Here is a 12,785-nt window from a genome sequence, read left to right as displayed (position 1 = left end):
CAGGTCTATTCAATTTAGAGGGGGGTTCCGCGTCTCCTGATGGGGAGTCAGAGTGAGAGAGGTCTGCATATACTGCCTGCCCAGATGATAAATCAGAATCTGATAGCTGGGTGGACTGGGAAGATGACACAGCACGCTTAGTAGGTTTACTAGGTAAGGGTCTCTCTTTTTGTAGCATTTGTTGAAAGGCTGTAGAGGTATCTGCCATACTCTGCACTCAGGTAGAAAGTACGTCTACCTGTGGGGGAGGCAAAGGATTTGCCGGGAGTACCTGCTGTGGCCATCCCATAGGGGTAGCTACCACAGGGACAGTTAAATCATCTGCAATTTTTGCCAGCACCTATGAAACAGTAGCCTAGGGTGGGTCCTGAGGGGAGGACACCGGGGCTGATGGGTTCTGGGCAGCATAACAAGATGCACTAAGACCATCCTGTACGAGGTCCGCTGAAGCTAAGCCTGCTGAGCGGGACTTACAAGACACTAGAGTAGGAGGAGCAGGTTGTTTGTTATTCTTGCCTTTGCCAGACATAGCTGCAAGAAAAATGCAACACACAATCTGACACAGTGCAGTGAGCAACCTAGATCTATGTGTAATATGGCACAGTGTAGTGCGCAACAGCGATATATAGTATGTGATAGCCCTCACATATATAGCGAGATGTGAGGTACAATGAACCCCCTATACTTTAGTATGTCAGGGTTATAATAGAATAAAAGGAAAACTATAAGCCGACAGTAATAGGAAAAGGAAACAGACAGCAGCACTAGCACAAGTCACATACAAATGCAGAATATACAATATAACTGTAGTGGGCACTAAAATCAACTACACAGTCCGCAGTGGCTGGTAGTATATAGTGCTGTATAACCTGTCCCTTGGGAGAGGTATACAGGGAAACTGGACTCAGCATTCCCAGAGATCTAAATGCAGAAAATGGCTCCCGTGAGTCTCAGAGGGTGAGGGAGGAGCAGCAAGACTGCAGTGGAATGGTGCGCTGAGCTGTCTCGTGCTGCTACTCGGGAGTAAAATAAATGAAAATAAAAGTAAATCATAAAAATAAGGTTGGGCTGCTTAATACTGTAGCAGCCCCACTGTTAAAACGGTTATCCAGCTCATGCTGGACACCAACGAAACTGAGTTGCCCTCAGGCTGTGGGAGAAAGACCGGAGCATCCTGGGATTGAAAAGCTTTGCTGTTAGTGCCTGGTCTTCCAGTCCAACCTACATCCATAGTCTCCCCTGTGGACCCTGAAGAGGAAAGAAGGTTTTGTTCTTAGAACTGCCCTGTAGTCATGGAAGATGGGGAAAGGAGACCTACTGCAAGACCGGGCTGCCAAGTTCCCCAACTCTAAGGGCCATTTCACATTTGCCGGTTTTTAGCCAGGTGTGAAATCTAGTATGTGCAGGGAACCAGCGGGTCCTTTCAGACGGCATGGCTACGGCACGGTCGCCGTACAACAGCCGGAAATATCTACTGTGCAGGACGGTGCCGTGCCTGTACGCCAGTAGTGTGAAGGAAACAATGTTTCCTTTCACACACACTGGCTTCTGCGCATGCCCAATTGGTTGCCCCCCCAAAAAACAACCCATAAAAAGCGGCTAAAAGCCGCTGCGTACGAAAGGCAGTGCCTGTAAAAACCCGGCCTGCTACCGCCTCGTTCTTGCTTGGCCGGCCAAAACCGGCAAATGTGAAACTGGCCTCAGGCTCTATAAACTTGAGAGAACATTAACAGGAAAGCAGATTTCCAGGTAAGAAATATCCACCACGGAATTTAATTGTTCAAAAGAAAGGTGCTGCAAAGCTGTTAGCACCAGCTGGAAATCCCAAGTAATTATTTGGAGTGTTTGTGGGAAATTGGAACTTTTAGGCAAATAATGCTCTATAAGAAGGTCAGAAAGCAGAGCCAGGTTTTTCTTTTTAACCAAAATAATACAGACAGGCCCTTTTCCAAAATGACTTCAGGAACAGCAGCACTCTATCCAAGCAAAAAGAGGTAGGATACCCCTTTGATGCACAACTTCCATACACTGTGGTATCAGTTTTTAAGCCTTGAGCATGGTGTGAACAACATTGTCAGGAAAACAATTTGCTCAAAGGATCACAGCTTTAACTGCCATGCTATTAAAGCTGGCAAGGCAATGAGACTGCCAGTGCTTGTTCCTCTAGTCTGGAAGTTCTGGAACCACAGTATAAAATACTGTCGAGGTGGTATCGTTACCCGGTTACATTACATAAGTTTTCTCCAGGAGTGTCCCCGCTCTGTTGGCGATGTCATCAGGATATGGGTTTGTTGTTCCACATTTGGTGGGACTGCCCATTGATCGTTCCATTTTGGAAGAAGATAATAGCCTTGGCATCAGAGATTCTGGGTTCGCCTGTCCCGACTGGGCCTGATTTTTTGCTTTTATCACACTCTGATATACCCATATCTAAATATAAAAAATCTTTACTTAAGCACATGAAAAATGCAGCCAGAGTGGTGATCCCAGTTCGTTGACATTTTCCTGTACCTCCTTGCGAATGGTGTCAACATTTGGATTTCTTTATGTCAATGGACGAAATCTTTTACTCGACTCCCAAAAAAACTTTCAGATTATGTAGCACAATGGTTTAGAGCTGGATGAACTTTAAATCTTCCTCCTCCTACAAGGATTTGGTACCACGGGATCTAGTTTAATTATCACTCATGAGATGTAGATTTAGTTAAACATTTGCTAACTAGACCTTGAATGGCCACATACTTTTACTATACGTTTTAGACGTCTGCGTTCTGCCCTCTATTATTCCTGATGCATTCCCTCCCTTATAGTTTCCCCTGTGTATCCCTGTTATGTTTATCTTGTCCTATGTTAATGTGTTTTCTGACTATTGATTGTATTTCTCACAATCTATACGGTAGTTGTGTTTTTTGTGTGTGTGTTCTATTTTTTATATTGAACGACAAAGCTTAAGCATTATTCTATGTCTGTTCCGATATTATATATGTATATTTCATTTATTACAAAATAAAGAATTCCTAAAAAAAAAAAAAAAAAAAAAAAAAAAAAAAGCTGGCAAGGCAAACACTGGAGATAAAACATACCCGACTTAAGACATCAACTCTTTCCTCTGCCATATATAGAATGTCTGTGCAACAAGACAGTGTGAAACAGAATTCAAAGGAAGGTCATCTGCTGAGGAATTTATTAAAATTAAAAATCCAACCACTGATGTTCCAAAAATGAGTGCAGCAATGACAGATAATGCTCCTTGATCAAATGATAGTCCTAGTAAGGACCATCACATTCCTGGATCTGAGATCTGTCATGATCTTTGTTAACACCCTCAAAGCTGTGACAAAGCTGAAGGGGTGGGCCAGAATCTGGAAATGAAGGGACTTTATGGCAAATCTGAAAAGGCAGTTGTATAACCAACCAGATTGGAACATGCAAGCACCTGTCCATACATATCACGAATCATGCATTTGGGGTTTCATGCTGGTGATGATGATGTTCAAGGATCATGAACCTCTGTCCACCCTCAAATACTATAGATTTCAGTTTTAGAATCGAGTGAATGAAACCATAAATGTTTATGGACCAGAAACAAATTTTAGTAAAACTCTAAACATAGCTGCTGTTCCCGGGACTGGAAAAACTAGTCCTTGGGAAAAAAAGGAATGGATGGCTTCCTTTAAATTTAAAATATTTTGCTTGTCTACAGGAACACCAGTGGTGTAAAAGTGCCTGCGTAGGAACTCCAGTAGAAGATACATCACCACTGAATGCCTTTCACTGAAGCACATGTGACAAAAATCTAAGATACAGATAAGTATCAACATACCAGTACCGGGGAGAGGGGGGGGGGTGGATGCCTGCCCAACTGGCAGACTTCTTATTGGAGGGATAAGGAGTTGGTCACCTAGCTACTCAAGCCTGCTTAACTTTGCAGTTCCCCACGGTATGTAGAGAACTTGACTCCACACCTTCCTATAGGGATGAAAGGTGCAAAGCCTAGGACCTGTAAAGGACACCAGAATTCTCTTTATTCAGCATGCACCTACCAAGTACAATGCCAGAGTGCACAGAAGAATGATACTGCAATAAACCTCATATCAATGTGTCACAGTAACTAAGTGGCCTCATTTACTGTACCTGTTTTTCTAGCATTGTCAACCCGATTTGGTCCATGGTACTCCAGATCCCCAGCTAACTGTTCTGACCACCTCTACAAACTTATTGGTCCAAAAGATAATCTGGGTTTAAGGGAGGCCTCAAAAGGGGTTGGGTACGGGATCCCAGAAGTCAGAATACTAATAGCAACCTCCTGACAGTCAGAATCCTGACTCCCAAAGGTATGTAGCCTAACCCTCCCTCTAAACCACCTTTTCCGCAGCCCAACACTAAAATCCCCCCACAGCCTAACCCACCCCCACCCCGCAGCCTAAACCTAAGCCTCCTCCTAGTGCCTAACCCTAACACTTACCTTCGGGATGCCGGTGGACGGGATTCTGATGCTGTTGGAATTCTGGTGCCGTAGTCTGAGCGACGGCATCCCGACCGCCGGGATGTCAATTACATGCCCTCAAAAACATTATCTCTTATAGTAGCAGTGTTCAGAACTGGCACAGTGGTAGTCTCAGAGAGGCAAGCTAGAGAATCATAGAGTTTACAATTTCTCACAGTCACCTATTTCCAGTGTGTGCCTACCACCGACTCCCAGCTCCCTAGGAGAAATCCTCAGTAGGCCATGAAAAACCTCAGGGTCAGTGCCTTACGCCACCACATCCTCCACTTGAGAAGAAGAATCAGAGTATGACTCCACTTGAGTTTAAACAATTTCGGAAATTGCTGCTATTGTGGTATAGAAGTAGTGGCGGTAGTCATAAGCATAGGACAGTTGCACCAAACTCTGACAGGTCTAAAGATCAAGATGGGCTGTCAGACACTGTTGATTATGGACCCCAAAGGGAGCTGGTTAAAAACCCAAGGGGAACAGTATTGACTCTTGAGGGTCCTGTGATCCACTTAAAGAGATTAACAGAGAATCTACAACTCCTGCTTAGTGCCTTAGGGCACTGGTCCACCAGCTCACACAGGGCATCCACCCTTGACAGATCTTGAGGCAATATGGAAGACTGACATCTGGAGCAGGCAAACATTTTGCCTCTGTCCACTCTTTAGCCCTGCACAAGCTCCCTTTCCCAGACAGGGAAAGGGAAGAAACAGACAGGATAGCTGCACAACCCAGGAGTTGCAGCTGCACAAGATAAAGCCAAGAGACAGGGAGGGGCCCATAGAAATCCAGCACCCCAATACACATCTTCACTACTCCCAAAATTAACACTTGCATTGCTGAACAATCACACTGAATCATATACCATAAAACACTATCAAAGATAATCAATTAAGTTTCACTGTAAAATGTTGATTCAACAGAGCAGAAAGACATTTGCAGTGGATGCGCAGAGTAGGAAAGATAAGAATGCACTGTAATATATACTCAGTATGGATTAACATCCATCTCAAGTGGTTTAATCAGGTTCAATTACCCTTCTCCCAAATACCAATAAAATACACATTTACTAGGCAACACATTATACTTTATATATCCCTACTGCTATAATCATGGCCAGCATGTGAGTTCAATATTGATAATCATTACCTCCAAAGTCTCCTCTGCACTGCACCCAGGCTGCTGTTGTAACTTGCCAGTATTTAAAGCTTCAATATATTCATCACACTTCTTGTAGCCAGCATCTAATAGATCCTGCTTGGCCTTTAGTAGGCCTTGCCCTGGAGTGACATCTCCAATGCCAATGGAGAAGCCTCGGTTTGCTGTATCAATGACAGACATGAGGTGAATAAATTAGAAATGTACAGAAAGTTAAAATATATTTTTACCACTTTACAGTCTTCATGTACTTTCAATGGCATGGTCTCCCTTAATTACTTTAATGGCTGCTCATTATGTAAATAGCACTGTTACATTACATTAGCCAACTTTAAACAAAACATTTTAAGTGACACCTATTAAGAACCTCCAGTGCTTTCCTCATGGCCACTAACAGCCTTTCTATATGGTCCCACTATCTCAGTTGTCACTTTTTTGGGGTTCGGGATAGTTCCCCACTTTTTCATGCACTTCTCCCAGGTTGATTTTGTAGAAAGGTTACACAACATCGTCGCAAGTACCGCAAATTGGCATTTGTAATTGGATCTCTCATTTCTCTGGTGAGGTCATCAGCACGATGTATGAGAGTTTCATAAAAAAAATTGTTGAATTGACCCCTTAGTTTGCATATACATACGCCCCTAACAAGCTCAAGCAAGTGTCATAACATACAACAAAGTTAATGCTGGTTGCTCAACTGCTCTTTTCAACAATGCACCAGTTACATCGTATTACAATACAAAGCTTGAACTTACACAGGTAAACAGGTGCCAGTCTTGCCAGGCGTGACATAGCATTTGCAGCCTCAATTTGCCCCCAGTCTCGTAGCAGGATATAGAAAATATTATTCTTCGAACCAGAGCCTAAAGTCCCCTTGTCCATGCTGCCACACATGAGCTCGCTGTTCTGAATGGTCACATCTGTGGAGTACATTTGTATTATCAGACAACGGCAACAATACCAAATACTTTCTTGTATAATAAATACGTTCAATATAAGGTACGATTGAATGGAATAAATCTTAACCACAGTAGTGGACTTATCTAAACCAATTGTTGTAAGCACAGAGAAAGGGCTACTTGATCTATAGAAAGCCAGGAAAGGAACAGACAGTGAACTTACAGGAATCATTGTGGCACAGATCCTCTCCTTTACCACAGTACTGTTTTCCCTTGGTCCTCAAATTGGCACGGACTGGGTTGTCTAGACTTGGTTGTAGGATAAGACTGAATATTTGCTTTCCAGTCCACAAAGTTACTGGCTGAGTATTTAAAGGATAGAAGAGAAGAGAAGAGATGTACAAGTCACAAGCACACAGAACACCACTAATTACAGTCTCGAAAGATCTGTCAGGATCACATCCCTTAACCAGTTACTGTATAAGATAAAGAAAGGTACCCTCATTATAGCTGGATGAGGCAGGCGAACTTTAATCTTCTCATCTTTCCCCACTAAAATAGAGGCAATGATTTGGCAGGCCTTGGAGCGGTCGAAGAACGTATCCTTGAGTGTAAGGAGGTAGGCAGCTGGTGAAAGTATAACATTATTATTACCCTGTGCTAAAGAATTAATAAGACAAAGTCATTCAGTATACAACCAATATCATGATTTGCAGCAACGAAACGTAGACTTATAACCAGTTAACACAGAATCACATAAAAGACTAGATATACAGACAGGTTATGGACAGACTACATTCTTGTTTTCGTGTGGCACATCTTAGGGTATTGAGATTGTTAAAATTAATTTGTATGCCCATCATCTACAAAACTAGATGTCTGGATAATAATGGTAATTCCTGTTATTTTTGAATATTCGTTCTTTAATGTAACTCTACAATTGCATAATTATAAAATGATTCAAATATGGAAGGGGATTAAATAAAATGCCATCCAACTTGTTCTCCATGTCTAGCATACAATATTTTTTCCATGAGCAGTGATTTTTTTTACCGATGCTTTCCAGTTTAAATAGCATGTACCTGTGAGAAAGTCTTGGATGGCAGCAATCAGGGGTTCTCCATTGCGTGGTGTGACTAGGTTAGCTTTAGTCTGCAAGAATAAAGTATAGTCATACAGGATATATATCACGTTTCCAAAGGTTTTCACCTTGAGTCTCAATTTTTCCATCATCAAACAGAGTTACTGTATAAAAAATACCATGAAAGAAAATAGTTTGCCCAGTGACTAGTATAATAATCATCAGCTAGTCCAATCATTTGGCTTTAAGTTATAATCAAGGGACAAATCATTCTGCACATAGAAAGTTATGCCTGAGTATATTTCTACTTCTTTATAAAGACATTAATGAAGTGCTAGCCATAGACTCATGGTATTACTACTTTTAAAGAAAATCTTATTTCATTACAATGTTTAATTTAAAGTTTAAGTACCTTCTAAACATTTAATTCTTGAATTGAAAGTGGTTGCTGATCAGGAGACAAACTTTCTTTAATGCTGAAGTGTATTACCTTGATTTACGTAAGTAGAAGGATTTTCAAACTCTTGACTCGCGCTAGAGCCAACTTACGACCATACAATATGAGTGGTCCCAGTTGATGGCACCTACATAGAAGCACTTACCCCCATCAACACATAGGCTTCCGCCTTGGCTTCTTCTGTCTGGGGGAGATGAAGGTTCATTTCATCCCCATCAAAATCAGCATTGTAAGGTGTGCAGACACATTCATTGAAGCGGAACGTTCTATGTGGTTTGACCCTGGCCTGCATGGAATAGATTTGACACGTTCAAATGATAAAACAAATAAAAACAAGACATTTGACTTGCAATATGGTCAATGATCAAAAAGTAAATATGTTAGTTCTTCTTGAAAAAATTAATTTTGCAGGATATATAATGTAAAAAACAAACAAAAAAAACACATAATAGCTGGAACACAATAGATTAAAATATTTCTAGTTATAATAAAGCTTAGAAACTTAGTTGATTTAATATACACTCTTGGGGGGAGACTGGCTTACGCTGGGGTATATAATGAGTGGTGCATGAAGTGGTGTATGAAGCCTGGCACTTTATATCTTGAAGATTTTCTGGGCTTGGCTCCTCCCCTTCTATACCCCCCACCTGACTCAATTTTAGTTAACCAAGCACAGAGGAGACAGAAGGATAAAGCAAGGAACCGAAAAAGAGGGAACAACCTCCACCAACGTACAACACAAAACAGCAACCAAACCCAAACAAACCAAACACACCACAGCGCAGGGAGGGCGCCCAGATTCCCCCATGGACACAGAGAAAGGGATTTTACCAGTAAGTACAAAAAAAATTATGTTTTTGGCAAAACTCCATGGGGGACACTGCCTTGCTCTGGGGACATACCACAACAGGCCACACGGTTAGGAGCATGCAGAACCCTGCTCCCAAAGCTGGCTTCTGAAGATGCAAAAGTGCCGGACAATAAAAACGCACACACATATGCACGGACACCCACGTGGCAGCCCGACAAAGCTGCGCCGCAGGAGCCCAGCGTGCAGCCCAGGAGGTGCCCACAGACAGTAGAATGGACGGAGACAACAGAAGGCACAGAGCTACCCTGCACCAGATAAGCTTGGCGAATAACCTCTCTAAGCCAATAGGAAATGGACTGTTTAGAGGCTGGTCAGACCCGCTTAAGGACATCATACAGGACAAATAAATCATCAGTCTTCTGGAAGTCAGAGGTGCAGAACACTTAAATATGAACAACCTGCATGACATCCAAAGTCTTGACAGAGATATCAGAGTCAGGAAGAGCCGGTATCACAATGGACTGATTGGTGTGGAACTTGGATTACTTTCTACTGAAAAAAGGGCTTAGTCAGAGCGCCGTCCAGTCATCATGAAATACTAAGTACAGGGAGCGACAAGATAATGCATCCAGCTCAGAAACAATCGCCAGAAATGCAAGACTAGATTCAAATCCCACGGGGTAGGGGGGAGGAAGAAAAAGAGGCTGGAGATTAAGGACTCCCTGCAGAAAGGTCTGTACCACTGGAGTAAGGCCAGTCGCCTTTGGAATAAATAGACAATGCCGTCACATCACCTTTTACGACCCCAGAGGCAGGGCCACGTTCAGACCAATCTGAAGAAACAGCTGAAGCCAGGCGATCCAAAAAGACAGTTAACAGAACTGAAGGCGTTCATACCAGAACATAGAAGCACGCCTTATATGATGATAATGGGTCACAGGAACTGGCTTATGAGCCCTGAGCCATGTTGGCATCACAGCAGATGGAACTCCCTTCTTTCGCATGATGAAGGACTCAGCCACACTGTAAAATTTAGCTGCGGCAATGCAGGCTGGCCGAAGGGTCCCTTTAGTAACAGATCTGGACGAGGTAGACGGGGGCCATGGGTCGTCGTGTAATAGCTGTTGGAGGTCCATGTACCACGACCTCCAGGGTCAGTCTGGAGCCACCAGAATTGCCATGGTTTGTGACCACTTGAGACGTTTGAGTATCCTGAGAAAAAGAGGAAACATAGGTAACAAGTACACCAGACTGAAGGTCCACGCTATGGAGAGAACATCCGCTGCCAAAGCCTCCAGATCCCTTGTCCTTGAGCAGTACAGATCGACTCTGTTTTAAGTGAGATGCCATAAGGTTGACTTCTGGAAGGCCCCATCTGGACACCAACTGAAACACCTCGGGAAGCAGGACCATTCTCCCGAATTAAGATCCTGTAGATTTAGGTAGCATGCTTCCAAATTTTCAACTCCGGGAATGAAAACTACCTCTATGGCTGGAACATGACTTTCTATCCACTCGAGGATGTTCACCACCTCCGTCATGGCCATAGCACTCCTTGCCGATTTATATAAGCAACGGCGTTGTCCGACTGGATCTTCACCGGACACCTGAGAAGGAGATGCTATTCAAGGACATTGGTCGGTAGGAGGGCCAAAGCCTCTAGAATTGATTCTGAAGGACCACTGGCTCCCAGCATTTCAGGCTGGCGTCCCTGGTAACCAAAGTCCAGTTCTACATTGTGAATGGTCAACCTACCTGAAGATGTTTTAAGTGCACCACCAAAAGGAGAGACAGTCATGTCAGTTGGGAAAGACGGATTACCCTGGCCAGAGGACGGCAAGAGCCGTTCCACTTTGACAGGAGGTAAAATTGCAACAACCGGGAGTGAAACCAGCAGAACTGGATCGCTTCAAAAGCGATACTAGTTTCCCCAAGAAGAGAGTGCACAAATGAACAGAGACCATCCGCCTTTTGTGAATCAACCTCATGAGTGATTGAATGGCTTAAATTTGTCTATAGGGAGAAATATCCTCTCCTGACAAATTTCAAAGTCCATTGCCAAAAGAGCAACTGCTGAGCAGGAACTAGATTAGACTTCAAGTTCACAATCCATCCATGCAAAAGGAGAGACTGATGTACAAGGCAAACGTGACATTTGAGAATGTCCACCTACAGAGCCTTGATGAGAGGGTCGTCCAGATAAGGGACGATGGTCACTTCCAGGGAATGAAGGTAAGCAATCATAACGGCCATCACCTTGGTAAACACCAGAGTTTGATTTGGTACCCAAATTGGAATATGTGGGTAAGCATCCTGAATGTCCAAAGACACTAGATACTCCCCACTTTCCATGTTCGTTATCACAGATCTTGAACTTGTGGTAGCACAGATGTACATTCAGTGACTTGAGACTGAGAATCACTCTGACTGAACCATTTGGCTTTGGAACAACAAAAAGATTTGAACGAAACACTCTTCCCCTTTGGTGGTATAGGACCGGAACAATCACGCCAGATGGCAGAATCCTGTTCACAGCCATATTCAGGGCCGCAAAAGTATCAAACTGGTAAAACCGAACAAAAGTATGTACTGTGGACCAGGTGGGCGCGAGGCAAAAGCTGCAACGTGGAGGCACCTCTACGTGCAGCACAAGGCGTACCCACCGAATGAGTAGAGGGAGCTGAAATAGCAGAAGACGGAGGTCTATTGTTGGCAAAATAAGCCCAACGGCTAGCCGGGCAGCGTTGTAAAGCACAAATAAGGCAACTGATTTGCGCATTGCCGCTGTACGAGCTACATAACCGCGTAGGGCTCGAATACCATCCAAAGAACTAGGTGATCAGGAGTCATCCAACAAGGTCAGTACCAAGATTAGCTGGTTAATGTGGAATACAGAAACCACCTTGCGAAGGAAGGTTGGCTTCGTACGGAGCTCCGCCTGATCACAATAAAAGACTAGGTATGGAGACCGACAAGACAAAGCCCCAAGCTCGGAAAGTCGATGAGCCAAAGCCAGGGCCAGCAGGAGGACCGCCTTCCAAGACAGGAACTTGAGGTCCACCTCTTCCAAGGCTTCAAAAAAGGACGAATGAAGAAGACAGAAAGCCCATTTCAGGTCCCATGGGGCCGCAGGTGGAACAAATGACGGATGGACCTGTAGGACACACCTTTGAGAAAAGTCTGAACCTCTGGAATGAGGGCCAACCGAAAAAAAAGGCAGACAGGGCCGACATCTGGACCTTGAGTGATCCCAAACGCAATTTCGCATCCAGCCCCGCTTGGAGAAAAAGAAGCAAATGAGGCAGGCGGAAGGGAAGCAGCAGTAAAACGCCTGCCCTCACACCAAGCTACATAGGAGCACCAAATACGGTGGGTAGTGAGTGGCCGTAACAGGTATGGTGGGAATCGCACAGTGGAATACCTCTGTGTCTCAGGAGCGCGGCTTCAACAGCCACGCCGTTAAATGCAGCCGCGGTCGGGGGAGACGAACGGACTTTGCTGTAAGATATCCGGTCAAAGTGGCAACGGCCATGGATCGTCGGCAAATAGCATATGAAGATTTCAGAACCATGACCATCGTGGCCGATCTGGCGCTACCAGAATGATCATGGCAGAGTCGCGTTTCAGGATACGCGGTAGGAGGGGAAAAGGAGGGAACATATACACTAGAGTGTACGGCCAGTGTCAGAGCGTCTATGGCTTCCACTGCCGGGTTCCGCGTTCTGGAGCAGTACCTGGATGAGTCGGGAGGCCATCAGGTCTAGTTGTGGCCTGCCCCAGCGTCAGATTAACTCCTGAAATACCTCCAGATGAAAGGCCCATTTGCTAGGGTGGAGATCTTGACGACTGAGATAGTCCGCTTCCCAATTGTCCACCCCCGGAAT

The 12,785-nt window shown here is 44.2% G+C and overlaps 1 protein-coding gene across 2 annotated transcripts in view; it reads right to left on the bottom strand.

The window, feature by feature from the left end:
* The window catches only part of POLR3A (RNA polymerase III subunit A), a 74,997-nt gene that overhangs the window by 40,598 nt on the left and 21,614 nt on the right, over positions 1-12,785 (bottom strand). For both annotated transcript variants that reach the window (XM_088474937.1, XM_088474938.1), the window contains exons 11-16: positions 8,236-8,376; positions 7,635-7,704; positions 7,052-7,179; positions 6,776-6,914; positions 6,409-6,573; positions 5,645-5,817 (exon numbers count right to left, since the gene is read on the bottom strand). In XM_088474937.1, the coding sequence (XP_088331063.1) occupies positions 5,645-5,817; positions 6,409-6,573; positions 6,776-6,914; positions 7,052-7,179; positions 7,635-7,704; positions 8,236-8,376 (816 nt within the window). The remainder of the gene's footprint in view (positions 1-5,644; positions 5,818-6,408; positions 6,574-6,775; positions 6,915-7,051; positions 7,180-7,634; positions 7,705-8,235; positions 8,377-12,785) is intronic.

Source organism: Taudactylus pleione, unplaced genomic scaffold (assembly GCF_031769625.1).
Source record: "Taudactylus pleione unplaced genomic scaffold, aTauple2 ptg000157l, whole genome shotgun sequence".
NCBI lineage: Eukaryota > Metazoa > Chordata > Amphibia > Anura > Myobatrachidae > Taudactylus > Taudactylus pleione.
Note: the sequence above shows the minus strand (reverse complement) of the source record. Positions and strands in the feature narration are given on the sequence as shown.